General features: G+C 40.2%; 1 protein-coding gene across 9 annotated transcripts in view; it reads left to right on the forward strand.

Moving 5' to 3' along the window:
- EPB41L4B (erythrocyte membrane protein band 4.1 like 4B) overlaps positions 1 to 19,041 on the forward strand; it is a 175,358-nt gene that overhangs the window by 68,588 nt on the left and 87,729 nt on the right. For all 9 annotated transcript variants that reach the window (XR_014579106.1, XM_083822764.1, XM_083822761.1 and 6 more), the window contains 13 exons: positions 491 to 533; positions 2,564 to 2,642; positions 5,978 to 6,022; positions 6,780 to 6,832; positions 12,441 to 12,561; positions 13,165 to 13,252; positions 14,324 to 14,412; positions 14,736 to 14,805; positions 14,978 to 15,147; positions 15,244 to 15,353; positions 16,568 to 16,598; positions 17,349 to 17,382; positions 18,218 to 18,285. Coding sequence is in view for 8 of the 9 variants with exons in the window: in XM_083822764.1 (XP_083678890.1) it covers positions 491 to 533; positions 2,564 to 2,642; positions 5,978 to 6,022; positions 6,780 to 6,832; positions 12,441 to 12,561; positions 13,165 to 13,252; positions 14,324 to 14,412; positions 14,736 to 14,805; positions 14,978 to 15,147; positions 15,244 to 15,353; positions 16,568 to 16,598; positions 17,349 to 17,382; positions 18,218 to 18,285 (1,001 nt within the window). In the remaining variant the exon portion in view is untranslated. The remainder of the gene's footprint in view (positions 1 to 490; positions 534 to 2,563; positions 2,643 to 5,977; positions 6,023 to 6,779; positions 6,833 to 12,440; positions 12,562 to 13,164; positions 13,253 to 14,323; positions 14,413 to 14,735; positions 14,806 to 14,977; positions 15,148 to 15,243; positions 15,354 to 16,567; positions 16,599 to 17,348; positions 17,383 to 18,217; positions 18,286 to 19,041) is intronic.

Consider the following 19,041-nt stretch of genomic DNA (forward strand, 5'->3'; position numbering starts at 1 on the left):
CTATTAGTGGGGTTTCGTCCTTATCTTGAAAACCATGGCTATTGAGCAATAGAAGGCAGGACAATACAGGATCTAGAGGGTTTCCATGAAATAAAGGAGCTGAAAGGAGAATGAAATCCAAGGGTTGGGCCTGTTGTCCTCAGGGCAATAGTTCAACCTGGGCACAAAAGTGTATTTTCCTTACATACCGCTGTTTTAAGGTTTTGGACTTTGAGCTTTCCTCTCGAAAGGAGTGCAATTTCCCTGGCAGTACAGTTGTATATAAAAGTCAGGGTTTCCATCTTGAAAAAAGGTGCCTGCCAGCTGGCAAATGTGCAAATAAACACTTCTGCAAATGCGCAGAAGTTTAGCAAATAGACATGGCAATATTACCTTTTAAGAGATTTTTTTTTCTGTTGAATTTTACTGTAATTAGTTTCTTGTGATGGCAAAATCCTGAAATAGAACTGCTTTTAAACACTGATTTTTCTTTTTTTTTCTTTTTTTTTAGCATTGGTTGGACCATTCTAAATTCATTAAGAAGCAAATAAAAAGTAAGTACCATGTCTATGTCTGTTTATTTCGTTACTTCCTTAAAAGTTTGAACTTGGAGTATTTAAATGTGATTGTGTAAATATGGCCTTTAACAGACTGAGTATTTCTTAGAAAATAGATTTAATTTAATGGCTAATTGGCTGACTGTGTCTGAATGTCAAAATGCAAGAGCACTGACAAGTAATATACCAGTCTTCTGCACCCTCATTAAACATGTCCTGTTTGTTTGAGATAGAGTAGGTTGCCAGGTAATTTTAGTCTGATCTGTGAAATCAGGTTGCCTGGACACAGATCTTGGTTTCTGTCACTGTTTCTGGTCCGTAACAGGCTTTGTGATATTTTTTTTCTTTTAAAGAGTAAGTGGAAAATATTTTATTCTGTAACACTGATTGTCTTTTTTTGTACATTATGTTAAATCTAGCAGGAATACCTGGTGTTTCATCAAAGGAAGTTTTGGGTGGAGGGGTTGGCTTCACCAGTGAGTTTTCTGTGGATATTTGCTAAGGTGCACAAGTTGTTCCTGGAGCTCTAATAATCTAGTTGCAGGCTTGGGTGCAGAGCAGGATCAGCACTAACCTGTTTTGTTAATATACTCCACTTGGCAACAGCTGTAGGCCGATGGATAATATTGTTTCTGTAAGATTAAAATGCAGTGTTTTGCAAGGGAGTTGTTGACCAGATTACAGAGGTGGGTCTTGATTGCTTCAGTGATGCTTTGCCTTTCTTTCTAATAAGCATCAGGATATATATATATATATTCACTATATATATATATAGTGAATAGTGGAGCTCTTCTTCAAAGACCTTTAAGACGTTTTGTTTTCACCCCACAGTGTGTGGGTGTTGTTCTGCTAGAATAGTTAGTAAAGATACCTGTTACGGGTAATTTTGTGTTGGTTGGCCTTCTCTCACCTTTTCATCGCATCACAGACTGCTTTACCTTAAGTGGCTAAGTGTTTTGCAGGTGCGCTTTCTGAAATAGCTCTTTTTCTTGATCTGACTTAAAATGTGGAGAATCTACAATTCTGTAACACCTTCAACCAGCTTAGCTGCAGTATTTTGTCTGTTTAATTTGTGAAGTGCCTGCATTAAAAACAAATTGGCTAAGCCCTGATGTGAGGAGCCCTGAAGAGTAAAACAACTTGATGAGTGTTGTAAAGGTCTGCCTCACAACAGGATGCATTCCATTACCATGAATTCAGCAGGTGCTTGGAGAAGAGTTCCCCTTTCACCATGGATGTTGCTCACGCCTCTTGTATGCCCCCTGGCAGTGAGCAGATAAGAGTCATTACCTTGCTGATCCAAACCTACCAGTGGTGCCCAATTGTCAGCCTGGAGTACTGTAACCTGTCTTCTTGGAGCTATCCCTGTAGACAAAGTCAAAGCTCTAATAATTAGATTTGGCTGCAAGTCTTTCAGTAAAATAGATCGGTAATAGGCACGTATATATACTGTGTTGGCGTTGTGTTACAGAAAACTTTAAAAAGGTGAAAAAGTCATTTTTCCAGCACTTCAGATACTTGCAGGCTGTCAGTCTAGAAGATGAGGCATAGGCAGATAAGGATGCATTGGTCAGTCTCATGTTAGTAGTCATGTATGTTGATAATGTAACAAAAACTGATATATTTGATTATTTTTTTAGTTGTATGTGCCCAGTAGCAAGAAGCATCGCTCTCTCCCCCCTCATTCCCTCCCATCTCCCCACCCCTCAGCAACTGGCAGTGTACCTGGAACTTGCTGTCATTCATAGCATGCTACAGGGCACGTGTCTCTGAATAAAAACGTGTTTCCCAAATGTACTGTTGCTTGGTTAATGTAATGATTAGAGTATCATAAGGTATGGTAGTCCTTTTATTTTTTTGCATGCATTTTAAAATTTAATCACATGAAATATTTGCTTCTTTGAAGAATTTAAAAGCATACTTCATTTGGGGTTTCTTTGGTTGTGGGGTGGTGACTGTTGCTCTGCTGTAGCAGAACCACGACTAGTGTAAACTTTTTTTTTCCCATTTAAAATCTCTGCATACAGTTGGACCTCCGTACACATTGCATTTTCGAATTAAGTACTATTCATCAGAACCGAACAACCTTCATGAGGAGTTTACAAGGTAGGAACTACGCGTGGTTCAATGACTAACTGGCAGAAGGGTAAATAAGGTATCTAAGATACACGGGAGTCCTGTAAGCTGGTGATTTGAGCTTTCATACCAAGAATGGTCATGGATTTCTTTGCTATTTTCCTACAATCAGAGAGATGCCATCATTTTTATTTGCTGCCAAGAACCATCCATGGGTCTAAGCCTGTAGAAGATGATGTGATCTGGTTCTTTGAAGTTAGCAAGGAAGGCAGCGTTGGCTGAGTAGACAGCTGCTGTGTACACTAGCGGCACCTGCCATATGTATGAGGGGATTTTCCATCGTGTCCTGTTAAAACTCCAGTTCTCTGCCTTGTCCCCCTTGCCCTGAGACTCAGAGGTGGTTTAATAATGGTGCAAAAGCAGCAGAATTATGGGAAGAATAGATTGCTTGAATTGCCTGGTTGGTTGATTGATTGAATCACTTTCCCACGTGGTGCAGAAGGTATAAAGACTGCGTTGTGTAAAGACGTCTTAAGATCCAGAGATCTTTTGTTTAAATCTGATGGGCTGTTTTCTGGGCTGCGAGCACTACCCCTTGCTGGGTTCACAGTACCCTGGTGTGATCTAGATGATATTCTGAAAACCGGGAAAGGAGCACCTGGAGGAGAGGGGTGCCATCTTTCTGTCATCGTGGTGTGGCAATCATCAATCTTAATGTTCCTTTATCGTTTTTTGATCTGTTTCTCACAGTGGGGCACTTTCTATATCTTCTCGTTTGCTTGGTAATAATCACAGTACTCCCAGTCAGACTTAGGATGTTCAAGGATTGTTGATTGCTCTAGTTCATGTACCTGTGATGTTTACAGGAAACTCAGGTCTGCTGGCCTATGTTTACTGTCTCCTGTCCTATCTGCTGTGTTGACCATGTGTTTTTTTCACTGCCTAGGACAAAAAGATCAAAGAGCTAATTGTCACCAACTTACTATGACACTGCTATGGAGGCCTTAGTATCCATTATCAATTTAGTGCAGCAGTGTTAATCCAAAGGAAGGGCATATTCCTATACAACGCATAATTAACCTATAGAACTCTTTGCCAATTACATAATTGAGTGTAAGATCTTAGTTCAAAACCCAAGATGACTTTTGGGCTTTTCTAATGAGAAAATGCAGTTAAATTAGTAGGGATAATATGTATTTTCTGAAAATTGATATGTCTTCATACATCGGGGTATGTCTGACAAGTATTAAATTTCCCCTGTGGTCAAATTATTCCATTACTATCTACCACAAGATTTCTTGCATAATCCTCTGAAGCATACGATCCTAGTTACTGTGAGGTGTGGATTTCTGAGCTGTGTGATCACTGCTGTGATCAAGTAAGACATTTCCTCTGAAAGTATTTACATCTGATGCTTTGTGATCTAATTATTGCTGGAAGGTAACATTTTGGAAGACTATTTTAATTGGAAAAGCACTTTAATCACCTAAATTTTCAGTGCTACGAATATATACATTTTTTAATTATAAGTTTGACAGATACCACTGCAAAACTGTGGATGAAAGATGAAAATGAGTTGGAAATTGATTTTACTCTGAAAAAATAGCTTTAGTTTTTCTTTTATATTGGGGGAAAGTAATTTTGAATGTTGCTGTTTTTCTTTTTTTCTTTTTTTTTTTTTAAGAATCTTTATGCTGGCAGGGTCATATTTTCCACGTAACGTTGAGTAAAAAGTAAAGATTAACAACTATATAGTCAGAATTATTCCAACATTAACCATGAAATGGCCTAATTGGGGGTGGGGGTAGTTGTCAAGAGGTTCCCTGCACAGATGTTTTTAGTAGGATATCCAGTTCCTATTGAAGCTGTAAACACTGCATTCTCGTAATTATCACAGTAATGTGGAAGTGGTGAAACCCTTCGCCCCACTCTGTCCTTTACTGATTTAAAAACAACTGAAATCCAGCACATTTTGGACGCTATCTGCTGTCACTTTTATGGGACCTGGTTAAGTTAGTTAAGATAGAAAAACAACAGAGGAATGTGTCTGTACATGCGTGTCGTGGAGAATTTTTAAGGTATGCTGCCTTGGAATACCAACAGGTGAGATGCAGATGCCTGTCCATCTGCATGCAGAAAAGGAGCAAAGCCATCGCAACCAGAGCAGAGCTGCAGTGCTGCGCAGGCGAGGTGGCACTGATGAGAAACACTGCTCGGATTTTTCTTGCAAAATTGGATGAGTTCATGGGATTGCAAATCATCAGGGAGAAACAATAGGAACAGGAAATATACTTGTCTGTCATTAATCTACATGTGCAAATACCCAGGTTTGGCAAGTCAGGTATTAGCCAAGTACATGAATCAGAAATGTGACACAGAGCTAATGTGGATAAATCTCATTCTGCTTTAGTGTATCACAAGAAATCTTTTTAATCTTCGTTTTTAGTTCTGTTCTCCTGTCTGATTCCAACTATTCATTCTTCACTGCGTTCACAGCACGTCCTGAGTGATGCAAAGCACTTTGTCTTTCTAGCATCCTATGTAAAGATAGGAGAGGTTTGCCTTTACTTGGTTGACAGCAGTGCTTCATGCCTTCTTGTCTTGCTACGCTCATCATTGCAAGCCTCACCCTCAGTGTGCAGAGCAGCGCAGAGCCTGCTTGTGCCATCCTGTCCTGTACAGAGTTCTCGTGTGGCCTCGGGCACTTCTGCATGCCTCAGACCTCAGCTCTGAGTGGCTGTGAAACATGAAGCATGCCTAGAGCTGGAGATTAACAGGAGCTTAAAATACTACAGTTTGCAGGCTGTAAATACCTACTTGGCCTTCTAAATAAATGTGTGGGCTCCATGGAATTCAGGTTTCTGTTATTCAGAGCTCTTCTGCCATTTAAAGTGAACATTTGGTCTGAACTTTTCCTTTAGCCCAGCTTTGATTTCTTCCATGTTCTGTATTTCTGTTTGAGGAGGTAGCCCCAAAAGTCTTCATGCCTTTATCTGTGTTTTGCGTCTAAATCCCGTAGTTTAGTTCTTGCCTGAAACAGTTCAGGAAAACATCGGATTGCCAGTGACTTTTAGGTTGCTCCTTTGTGTGCTTGGAGTGGAGCACAGTGTTTGTGACCTGGAGGTGGACGATGTACTGGGCACAAGCAGTAGGTGAATAACAGTCCCTTCTTCAAGTGTAGCAAAAGTTCAAGGAACTTTGAAGGTGGCAAGGTATATCTGAATGATCCCAAAGGCCCTTTTGTTTAAGAGGAAAGAAATGAAAATGTTGTGACTACTTAATGAGTTGGGGTATTTTTCCGACCTTTGGGGCTTGAAAGGTGACACTATTATATAGTTTTGACTTTATGAATTTTTATTTGTCAGGTACCTGTTTGTATTACAGCTCCGACAAGACATTCTTTCAGGGAAGTAAGTACCTCTTTGCTCTTGCAGCTGTAATTTAAAGTATTTATAATAGTTAATCTCTTAGTGATATAAAATTTTACTTTGTGTGATCTTTTCCATTCTTTACGGTATTCATGCACAGATTATAAATGTGGTGTACAGTTCTATAAGCATTTCTTTCCTTTAGGATACAGAAGCATATGACTTTGTGTAAATAGGACTGAAAACTAAAATGCGTAAACACCTTTTGTGGATTGAGCAGATGATAGAAGTACATAAATAGGGCAAAGACTGTCCTGATTTTTATGACTTTAAAACGTAGCATAAGCTTGCCATATTTTTCAGTCTGACAAGTAAACTAGAAGAGGAAAAGATGATGAAGTGCATCACTCTTTGTACAAGTGAATGCTTCAGAAAATATTTTGTGTGTTTATAGTCTCACCCTGGCCAATAAATTCGTATCTGATCTTTATTGTTTTTAATTAAAAATAATGAAAACCAACATGGTTGTCTCTATTACTCAAGCTTGTTTTATAGTAGACTATATCATGTGTTTGGCACTACTGAGACTGTACCAAATGAGAAAATAATCATATGCAAGTAAAAATTAATTTTAGATATTTTGTATCATTAATAGCTTGTGGTTTAAGTGATCTTGTGGAAGTCGATGTGCCCCTTTCATCTGTCAGACTGCTTTTTAGCTGTTTGGCAAGAAGTCACTTAGGAAAAAAAATACATTGTTTTTATAGCTTGTTTTTTCTTCTCTTTTTTTTTTTTTAAGACTGAAATGCCCGTATGAAACTGCTGTTGAACTAGCAGCTCTGTGTCTCCAAGGTATGCAGTCTTTTGAAAGTGATTTGTCTTATTGTATTTAAAATGCTCACCCATTGGTTTCTTATCACACTTTGTTACTAATGTCTTCTCATTGATCATATATTGACGCCATTCCTTTTGGGAGGAGAATTTCAGGGAGATGGCCTTTGTGCCTTCCCTCCACTCATAACTCCTAAACAACATATGCCACACTGGCATATTTAACAAGGGGAAGGAGCCTCAAAGGCATGAGGAGACAAAGGTTTCATGGAAACCAGGGGCTGAGCAGAGAAGGGAAACCACAAATAGCTCCCTACTGAAGGAGAAGCCGTGGTGTGCGTGCACAGTGTTATCTGCAGAGCCTGAAGCTGGCCCAGCAGTACACGCTTTATGGTACACCAGCCCCTGCGGGTGTAGCCTTGAACATGGGCTTCCTGTAGCCTGGCCAGTGCTTGGGAGAGATCCTCTGCAGCGTGTGGAACAGGAGATGGTTGTAGCACAAGGGAGGGAAAGGCAGGTACTGGGGAGGAGAGAAGTACATGGAAGGATGAGAACTAAGGTTCATTTGAGGTGGTTTATTCTGCAGATAGGGAGGAAACTTGTGTAATGAAGCTTCAAGTTCACTTTTTCTAAAATAAAGTGTCATGATCTGGATCATTCTACGCTTAGCAGCAGCAAAAAGATTGAAGTGAAAAATACTGTTCTTGTTCTGCTGGTGGCTGGCAGTGACACATGGAGTCATGCAACTAAGAGGCAGAGTCTCTTAGTGTAACAGAGCAATGAAGATAACTCAGTGATTCTAGATGGGCTTGACAGTTAAAACTGGGAATTCATTTCCAAACAGCAACAGGTATAAATCTTGAGGCAGAAGGTTATGTCTTGCTTTCCATTTGCACCTGTCTGGGACAGCTCTGATAGCTAGGTGTGCAAAGAACTGCCGCAGGCAAACTCCATTTGTGGTTTTAAGGTGGAGAAAATCTGGAGCCCGTATTTGATTCATTGCTTCCATTTTCACAGATAAAAACAACGGTAACCTCACCCCTGGTCTAAGCAAGAACTACCAAGCAAAGAATGATAGGTTGATGCCTCAACATTTTGGATAGTAATTAACACCTGTGATTACTAAGTAAATGTAATACAATAGCTATCCATCATCCACTTGTGGAACATAGGTATTTATAATATCTCCAATTAGGTGTCAGAACTAAGACTTCTTGACACTGTATGTGGGAACATGTCTAAGTTGTGGTTTTGTGGTATTTTTATATTTTTCTGCGATCTATTTTTGTTTTCCACTATTTTGACATAATTGCAATAAATTTCCCCAAAATTCTGCTACCTACTACAACTGATATATTATCTCTGCTGGCTTATGCTGTAATTAGCATTTTTCTATAACATTTATTACATTTTTATTGATAGTGGAATCTTTTAATTCAGCAGAAGAATCTAAAGAAATGTCAAGCGATTATTCCCTCCCCAGTAGGTTACCTTTATCCTAAACAATCCAATCTTTCTGCTTAGTTCGGCTTTCCTCAAGGTAAGGAAGAAGCTAAAAGGCTATTTAGGAATAGGTACTCTAGAACCTCTGAAAAAGAGGTCCTATTTATAGGACATCTGTAAATTTCATTAAGTTTTCTTTATCAAGGAAATTGTTATGCTACGTTAATTCTTTCTTTGTTTCAAACAACAGTTTCGCAGGCTGGCATTTTGTATGAATCCTCTTTCAAACATAAATCATTGCTTTGTTGCCAGCCCTGTGAAGGAATTCTCTGGAAGATGACATTGATTTGCAGTATGGCATAACTTGTAAAGCAGATATGTAATCACATGCTTTAATTAGGGGTTATCCACATAAAGGTTATAAACAAAAATACTCGAGTTATCACTGGTAGAATAAGTTTTTAACTACCTCATTAGTCTTGTATGGGTTTTGTATTTAATCACGTATGCTTTTGAAAGTAGTAATTAAACTCAAAAGGAAAAACTTTTTCTCAGATTTCCAGCTTTCAATTTAGAATTGAAAGACCATCATCAGATCTCTTCATATAAATACTGTAAACTTTTTTCCCTCTGTATAAACGAATCAACAGTGTATTTACTATGAACATGTTTTTGCACTTTTCAGAAAATTCTAGAAAACTTCTTTTTAAAAGTTGCCTCCAGGTCATGCAGTTATTTATTTAAGAACACGGATAATGAATATAAACATGCTACATAACCCCCACCCCCCCAATAAAGAGAAGAAAAGAGGATGGGGCATGCCAAAGTATGACGTTTCTGTCATAAAACAGATGACACCAAGTTAGGTGCGTGTGTCGATCTGCTCGAGGGCAGGAAGGCTCTGCAGGAGGATCTGGATAGGCTGGAGCGATGGGCTGAGGCCAACTGCATGAAGTTCAACAAGGCCAAGTGCCGGGTCCTGCATCTGGGGCGCACCAACCCCAAGCAGAGCTACAGGCTGGGAGATGAGTGGTTGGAAAGCTGCCTGGCAGAGAAGGACCTGGGAGTACTGGTTGATAGTCGGCTGAATATGAGCCAGCAGTGTGCCCAGGTGGCCAAGAAGGCCAACGGCATCCTGGCCTGTATAAGAAGCAGTGTGGCCAGCAGGGCTAGGGAAGTGATTGTGCCCCTGTACTCGGCTCTGGTGAGGCCGCACCTCGAGTACTGTGTTCAGTTTTGGGCCCCTCGCTACAGAAAGGACATGGACGTGCTCGAGCGAGTCCAGAGAAGGGCGACCAAGCTGGTGAGGGGTCTGGAGAACAAGTCTTACGAGGAGCGGCTGAGGGAGCTGGGCTTGTTCAGCCTGGAGAAGAGGAGGCTCAGGGGCGACCTTATCGCTCTCTACAGTTACCTGAAAGGAGGCTGTAGAGAGGTGGGGGTTGGTCTGTTCTCCCACGTGCCTGGTGACAGGACGAGGGGGAATGGGCGAAAGTTGCGACAGGGGAGTTTTAGGTTGGATGTTAGGAAGTACTTCTTTACCGAAAGGGTTATTAAGCATTGGAACGGGCTGCCCAGGGAGGTGGTGGAGTCACCATCCCTGGAGGTCTTTAAAAGACGTTTAGATGTAGAGCTTAGCGATATGGTTTAGTGGAAGACTTGTTAGTGTTAGGTCAGAGGTTGGACTTGGTGATCTTGGAGGTCTCTTCCAACCTAGATGATTCTGTGATTCTGTGAAAACCCCAAAGAGACGGGTCCTCTGCTCTGCCTATGTTTTGAAAAATAGTGGTGCTCCTGAGCCAGATGTTGGAGAATCCACCACACCTGTGGGGAGATTATTCCAATGATTCATTGTTCTCACAGTAAAATATTTTTACTCTTGTGTCCAGTCAGGACATCCCCTGGTGCAACTCATACCCATTGCCTCTTGTCTTTTCCATTGTCTCCTGGTAAAAAGGGAGCCTGTTGTCTTTGTTTGCTACCCTTTAAGTGCTGGAACATAGTGATGGTCTCTCCCCTGAGCTTCCTTTTCTGCCGGCTGAACAAACCCACCCAGTTCCCCCAGTCTTTCCTCATATGGCAGGCTTTCCAGTCCTCTGATCGTCCTAGTGGTGGTTCTCTGGGCGTCCTCCAGCCTGTCCACACCTCTTTTGAATAGGATAGCGGGGACCAAAACTGAACGCAGTATTCCAGGTGTGGCCTGACAAGTGCAGAGTGGGATAATTAAGAGTGGGACGTCACTATCTCTGCTGGTGATGCCCTTGCTGATGCAACCCAGAGTCTTGTTGGCTTTCCTGGCTGGGGCAGAACACTGTTCACCCATACTGAGCTTAGTATCCACCACGACCCCAAGGTCCCTTTCCACACAGCTGCTGCCTAGCTACACGGGCTCTTACTAGCTATTGCTCTCAAGACCATTTCTTAGAACTCTACAGATCAGAAGGATGATAATTTATGTGCCAGAAAATGAGTAAATAGTCAGTGCAGCTATTGAGAAACAAGGCTGTTTTTTTTTTCTTGTTATATGAAATAGTAACACCTTTGCTTCCTTGCTTCTGCCTTAGCATCTCTCCTGGCATATTTTGTCCTACGTGAACTTTTGAACAGTGGTTGTCATCTTTACATGTCCTCCTTATGGCATAGTCAGCTTTCATTCTCCGCCTTCTCTCAGTTAAATGGTAGAGAAATCTCCCATGTTTTTCCTAGATGGTTGTCAACACATCAGACTTAGTTTCTTACTCTTTTTTTTTTTTTTCCTCTGAAGTCCTTCTTACTGATGTGTTTGTAGCTCCCCTCTTACGTACTGGAGATTGGACTGCCAGTAATTCTTCGCACCATCTGTGTTAAATAGGCTTCCAACTTAGATAACGCAGCAGCAAAGCTGAGATATCTGTTGAAGATGTATAGATAAGAATACTGTAACTAACCATGGAAGAATACTGGTGAAAAGGAAAGGGGAAAAAATGTGTTACAAACGAAGATCAGTGAACTCTGTTTAATATCCTCAGGAATGCCAAATGTCAAAACCAGGACAAAAATGTTTGAGCATAGCTCGAGTACTCAAACACCTAGTACGTTCTTGGTTAACAGATCACATTTTAAATGTAAATTTGTATGTTTTTAATGTATCCTGCTAGGTATTTTTGAAACTTAAGAAACTTTACTTCCTTTAAATATTTCAAAATCCAGAAAAGTGGTTGAATTAATGATTTATGAATCTTGGTTAGAAGTTTTTGCAAATGTTGTGTAAAACTTCCCTGGAGCACTGAAACTGTTTTCTTCAAGGGCTTTCATTTCCCTCTATATTTTCCTAAAGAGACGCTAACTTAAAAAGCACTGGTTTGGAATCACAGCAAATGGTGATGTGGTATTGCTGAAGAGTGTATTTGCCACTGATGTTTGTGTCTCAGACCTGACGCAGTGACGTTACAGTGTCTGTGAGGCTGAGAGGTTCCCGGAGCAAGGCATGTCTCAGGCACGAGACAGCTAAGGGCACAAGTCATTGAGACGCTTAACACTTGCATCTCCTGCTGAGCTCAGCAGAGCTTGCAAGTGTTCTGCTCCTAGAAGAAAATATAGCAGGCCCTACCTAAGTCAGTAGAAAGTGATACCTCAATTATGGAGATGCTTCAGCATTGCTTTCCTTAAAAATTACTTAATATGAATATTACATCACCATCGTGGGTTAAAACAAACAAACCTTATCACTAGTTTCTTGAGACTGGCTATTGTCTTTGTGTTTGGATGGCTACACTAATGTAACAAAGCAAGCAGCAGAATGGGGAATGTTTGGAATGAGAGGTATGATGTCATTGGAGCGATAGGAAATTTCAAAGTAACCTTTTCTGAAACAGTAGTGCATGGATTTTTTTTCTTTTAATAGAAACTTTATTTCTTTTAAACACTTCAAAACCCAGAGAAGTGGCTGCAGTTCTTAAATGTTAGAATTGCTTACCACAATCTTAAACTGCTCTTGTAAATGAGTTTATTTCATTTTGCTGTAAGAAGTGTTTTGAGATTGTGGTAGGTTTTTTGAATGTTTCTAATTTAAAATATCAGCAAAAATGTATTCTTCTACAACATACTTAAACAGATGAACTATAACTATCTATGTGGAGATAATGGAATTCAATATTTGTAGCCATCCTGTTTTTTTTGTTTTTTTAACTTTCCAACTGATTAATTACAGCTGAGCTGGGAGAGTGTGAACACCCAGAGCACACACCAGAACTAGTGTCTGAATTCAGGTTTGCACCAAACCAGACTGAAGCAATGGAATTTGACATTTTCCAGAAATGGAAAGAGTGCAGGTAGGGTACCTGTGTGGGAGTGGTGTCTAGCAACAGAATGTTTTCTTTTGTTCCAAAGTCAACTATGTCTACAAGTGTCCCTTTAACAAACATAAAACAGCAATTACCTGAGTTGAGAAGTATACTAGACAGAAACCTCCTCCCCAGAAATAACTAATTTTAGTTTGGGGAAGGTTGATGGGGTGAGGGTTTTTGTTTATCTTTTCTTTAGGTCATTTTGTAACAGTTCAAGCAGTCTTTTTTTTTTTTTTTTTTTTTTTTTTTACTGCTGGAAGCAATCCTTTCTCTTTCATGCATGCACATAGAGTTTTGCGTTCAGGATAGTAGCAAAAACTTTTTCTGTGTTTTTGTGAATGCGGTACATTCCAGTGATCCTGCCTTACCTGAGCTGTCATCCTTATTGGCAATTTTAGACCTTTTTCAGTTTTTGTCACTCTGATCTGTTTTCACTTGGAGAGAAGAAAGTAAAAGCATAAGATATGCTTGAAATCCCTTTAGTGTCATTAAGACTGAGGGCCCAAAGAAAAGGAGCAGGGAAACAAATTTTAAAATTTCTAAAACAGACAAAAACTTTGTATTTTAAACTAATTTTTATGTTCTTAGGGGAAAGAGCCCAGCGCAGGCTGAATTGTGCTACTTGAACAAAGCAAAATGGCTAGAAATGTATGGTGTAGATATGCATGTAGTTAAGGTAAGACCCATGTTGTATTTTATTTTACTAAGATGGGGCCAGAAAATTGAATGGAGATGCAGTTGGCAATCCAGGCAAAATAGACTCAATTCAGACAATGTCACTTAATATACTTTGTTTTGTTTTGTCACTTTAATATACTGTCAATTAACATAAAATTTTAATTACTGGTTTGGGTACCAAGGGAAAAAAAATAAGATAATAAACACAGAAACTCAAACACTTTCCCTACCCATTCCCTAGACTCAGCTTCAGTCTAGCACTACTCTCCCCTCTTCCTAGCATCAACTCCTCTTGTTTTCCCTGCAGGTTACACTGAGCCCCTCCCAAGGCAGGCCATAATGTTGGGGTCATCTGCATAACAGTTTCTTTGTGCTGCTTATTACTTCTTTCTCACTTTCCTTTGCTGCGCTGTGCTTGTTACTGCTACGTGGGTGGCCCACAGGCTTATGTTCCCTCGAGGCCATCCTGCCCCAGGGGGGTTCTCCGTGGGCTGCAGTCCCTGGGGGCTGTCCCTTCCCCAGTGTGAGGTGCCTGTGGGCTGTGGTTCCTCAAGGTTAGACCTGCCCTGGTCTAACCACTTCCAGGCCGCAGTCCCTCAGTGGTGACCCTGCCTTGATGTGAGGTGGCCGTGGGCCCTCAGATGTACCATAGGCCCTCCCATGTGGACAGGCTCTTCCCAGGAGTGCATAGCTAGTCATGTCCCTTTCCACATGCCTTTTCCCATGTTCCTCAAATTTTTCTTTTTATGCCAACTTCCCCAGGCAGCTACAGCTTGCTCTCAAACATGTGTGAGCTGTTTAAGAGCTCCTTGGGTGTTATGTTTGAGCTCCTTGGGTATCAAAGCTGTCTGAGGCACCACATGGCCTCCTCTCACAAAGTGTGCCCTGCAGCCGTCTGCTGCCAAAGCTCTCTGGTTTACACCCGATACAGTTGTGTATTCTTCTGCTCTGTAATGTTAAAAAATGCAAACTTAATTATAAAGTTTAAAACCTCTGAATTTTGATACACTATATAGAAGATTTACACTACTAATTGCGTATTGATTATTGATCCTGTGCTTGCTTGTAGGGAAGAGATGGCTGTGAATATGCTCTTGGACTGACGCCAACAGGCATATTGATCTTTGAAGGAGCAAATAAAATAGGCCTGTTCTTTTGGTAATCTGCTTTTGTTTTATATTCCTCTCTGTTAAAATGTTGGAATTCTTCTTTACATAATGGGGTCTTGACTATATTTTTAATGAAGATTGAATCTACAAGTTGAAAATAGATCGGAAGGTAAATTGGCCTGGTTAGAAGTACGACTAGCAAGTAATGTGAAATATTTGTTAAAATATAGTTGCATTTCCAGGGCTTCATAACAAAAGTATCGTATTCTGAGGTGTTCAGGATTGCAAATCCCTCATACAGTTTGGGGGATTGTCCTAGATTATAAAATGATATTCTTCCCTTAATTTTCTGTTTGCTTCCTGTGTGTTTAGGCCTAAAATCACAAAAATGGACTTTAAAAAGAGCAAACTAACACTTGTGGTTGTAGAAGATGATGAACAGGTAAATTTCTTCACTTTCTTTGGCCTGATCCAACAACGTGCAGAGAGTGCTTGGACTGATAAGAACACAAGGGAGACTCAGCACACTGTTGGACCAGGCTGCATTTCTCTTACCACAAGCAGTAACTAATATCATGCATGCCAACTTCCAAAGCTTTTGTTTCTGCATTTAGGGCAGAGAGCAAGAGCACACATTTGTTTTCCGGTTAGACAGTGCCAAAACGTGCAAACATTTGTGGAAGTGTGCAGTGGAGCACCATGCTTTCTTCAGACTACGAGCCCCAGCAAATAGTAAATCTAGTAGATCTGACTTCATAAGGCTGGGATCACGCTTCAGATTCAGGTATTTAGTGAAGTAACAACAAGATACTTGTTTTACAGAGGAGCAGGTACGGCATCCAGCAAAAGACAGTAGTTAACTTTATTTTTGTATTTTAAGTGGGCGGACAGAGTATCAAGCCACACATGGGACAAGGTTACGCAGAACTAGCACGTTTGAAAGACGGCCCAGCAAGCGATATCCTTCTCGAAGGCATTCAACATTTAAAGGCAAGTGTAGATGTGTTTGCTGAACATGCAGGTGTCATGCAGGTGTTAACTCATGAGACAAATGTCATATTACAACCATAAAATCTGGATCACAATATAAACAGAAAAACACAATGTCAGACCACTTAAAAATCAGAACTGACATGTTTTTTCCTCCCAGATCAGAGTCTGTCATTCATATCTACTGTTTTTAATCTCTGACTATGCTTAATTCTTCTAGTCCCCCATCTTTGGAGAATGAGGTATCTGTGGTTCCTTTTGTTGCTCAGTAGAGGAGAGAGGAAAGGTTGCATCAAACTCAAATGAGGGAAAGCATGTAATGTGCTCTTTGGAAAAGTGTACTTGTCATCAAGGGTGGAGTGGTGTCTAAAAGCCTCACTGACTTGCTTATCTAGCCAGACAGTTTTAGGGTTATTGAGGAGTTTCACTGTGCAGTTGTTGCTGCTTTTCTGACTCTACATGATCTGTTCGGTTTTTTTTGGGGGGCGGTCCTTTGGGGACCCAGGAGTTGGACTCGATCCTTATGGATCCCTTCCAACTCGATTATTGTACAATTCTGTGATTCCAGACCCTGAACTTAACCACCTTTCACTGGGAGTTGAAACATGCTGAATTTGAACGCAATGACAAGAAATTGATTTCTCTTTATGGCTTTGTCATTTTTACATCATAACTTAAGATGAGATTTTTATTCCTCCTAGAAAAACCTAGGAAGGAGCACTGCAAGACATCCCTCTCTAAATTACTTTAGGCTGGAGGTATAGTTGCTGTTTGTAGCAGAGTGAGCAGATAGTCCCTTAGGATGTCTTTGGATTCCTATGCATTCCCAGAATATGAACCCAAGTTCCATGAAAAGTCCTTGTGGTATTATGGGGGCACTTTTACTTCTTCCTTCTCATGTACAAAGGCGAGGGGAAAGGACAGCAAGCACGAATGCTTTCTAGAGGCTGTAAGCCCCTCCTTTCCTCCTTAGTATGTCTCTATTTTACAGCCATACAAACTTACTGAATTTGCGAGATAGTGTTATTTGTTACATGAGAGTCAATTATATGGTACATGTGGATGGTTTCGTAACTGTTCTGGGTTCTGACAAATTCATGCAAATGTCTGTACGAGTATTCCCTTAAGCTGTAGTGTGACATCCCAATGACAATAGCTGTAAGATGACTGATGTTTCACATGCCTTACATTTTTTTGTTTGTTTGATTTTTAAGCAAACAATCCTGTGAAAGCAGCACAACTGTGGTAAGTGACTGTCCAAGTTCTCTTTACCTATCAATTGCTGTTGTCAGGCAAAAAGGATTCTAAACACCATTTCTACGTAAGGATTTATTGACACAAATTCTCTGGTGTAGGATGAATTGCTTGGGGATCTGTCATTATGCAGCACCAGACTCTCCTTGGGGACTGCCTCGGAGACTTTAAGCACTTCCATGTTTTTTAATTTTTTTTTTTCCTTTTGTGTTTGAGATCAGATTAAAGTAAAGCATATTTCCTTTCTGCTTATTACTGTTGTGCTAATTTATCTTGCATTACTTGTTCCTGTTTCGTGAATGTAAAATGAAGAATAGAGTTTTGCAGCATAATTGCGGTGGCTTATATCTTAGACAAACTACTGATGTCCTTAAGTGTATGGATTTTACTTAACTGTAATGCTTCCTTGAAGACTAGAACCCTGATGTATAGGAAACTGACCTGGAAGTTTTAATAAAAATTAGTAATTTGTTAGTGCAAGTAAACTGTTTTGGCTGCACAGTTGAGTTAAATACAAATAAGAATAATGCTTCTTCAGTTACTCAGAGTCCTTACTGTTATAACTGACTGATCTTAAACAGACCTAGTGAAATTCAGCCAGGAACAGATCTTCCATTGGACAGTTACAGAATCAGGCTTCTACTTTTTTTTTTTTTAGTACTAATCTAAAAGCCATTTGTTTTGTGTATCTTTGGGTTTTGTCAGTCTTGATTACATACGTTATTTTTTTCCCTTCCTTAGTGCTAAAAATACTCCTGAAGTTCATAATTACCAGGTAAGCATAACGATTTTGGAGGAGAATATTAACTTGTAGTTCTCTTATTCAGGGGTAAATATTTCTTCCATCTGTAATTAGGACAAGTGTTCTGCTCCCCTTTCCTTCCTCTGGGGTGAGTTCAGAAATAAGCGGCATCAAACTGGGGGGAGTTCAGGGGAAAGTGAAGTGGGCTGTTCTGCCTTGCGTCCCCTGTGTTCTTGGATGCTCTGCAAGCTGAATACACTCCACTGGCCACCCTCTTTCCCTTCCCTTTCTGTGAAATGACAGGTTAGAGCCTGTGGGACTGTGCATGTGATGGACCCCAAGAGACTGCTCTGTGAGCAACACTTTTGTGTAGAGCAGCATCTCACATCGGGGGAGCCTTCAGAAGTTCAGAGTTGCGATTATCTTCACCATAACAACACTTAAAGAGTTCATTGCTGGTCAATTGTTTGTGGTGTATTTTTGTTGGATATGAGAGAGAAACGCTGTCACCAAAGATTGGTGACCTTCTGAAGGCAGCTGCCATAATAACCTTTCTCACTCACCACCTTTGATTAAAGCTGACATTCTTCTGATTTGCTTTTTATGAGAAGCACTAGATGTGTCAGGTTATCTCTCAAACAGGAAAGCAATTTTCTCTGCGTTTGTCCATGAATGTGTCCTAATGAGCAAGCTCATCACTAAGAGGTTTCATGTATATGCCAAATGGCATGGGAGAAGGTCTGAAACAGTGGGGCTTCTAGAGTTCACAGGTAGCGTGTTCCTCATGGCTCCAGGAAAATAAAAAGTTGAAATTACTAAGGAGTTCTGATATGATTTCACTAACCAGGTTTAATGTTTTCCCTTGCAGCCACAGTATCATCCTAATATACATCCTGCTCAGCCACACTGGCATCCACACACCCCTGTGAATGTAAGGTAAGCAATCCTCACTTCATGGAAAAGATTATTACTTCTTGATTTATCTAAATCTGTTGGTATGAAGCTTTGGTGGGCATATCAGGTGATTTTCTGCACATGAAAGGCAAACAGAAGTTAGGTGATTGAGTGAACAGATTCTTGCATTACAGCACTTCTTACATCTTTTGCAAGAAATGTATACGGAAAAATAAAGTGTACATTGAATAATGTATCAGGCACTTTACAGATAACTAGTGGAATTACTTATAACATTCAGTTTTTGAGAATTATTTGACAAAAATATTCCTGTTTATGTTGTTGTGCTGTTTTGAATTAGTAACAAGAAAAATGAAGTGAAAATAAATTTTTGGAAGAAATTCAATCCAGTGAGTTTGGTGGAATGCACAGGTGGAGGCACACACCTGCTGGTGGATATGTGACTGTGCATGTATGTGTGATAAAAATCAGCTGCTATTTTATCCTAATAGAAAGAAACTTTATTAGGTTGTTCAGGTTTTTAGGCCAATTATTGTCTTGATTGAAAAAGCTTTAGTCTTCATTTCTATTCATTTTAATCTCTGTATGTTTACATCAGAATAGTTAGGCTTTGTTCTTAGTGTGAGTGACTCTGGAGGTAAAGCTGAGCTTAAAATGGATGAAAAGACAATTTGGTCTCAGTTTGAGAACGCAGGAAAGGGGCAAATATCTTATTAGAAGTACTGATTAGGCAGAGAAGCAGGTATACTCATTGTCATCTCAGAATTCCTAGTATAA

This window comes from Anser anser, assembly GCF_964211835.1.
Source record: "Anser anser genome assembly, chromosome: 2".
NCBI lineage: Eukaryota > Metazoa > Chordata > Aves > Anseriformes > Anatidae > Anser > Anser anser.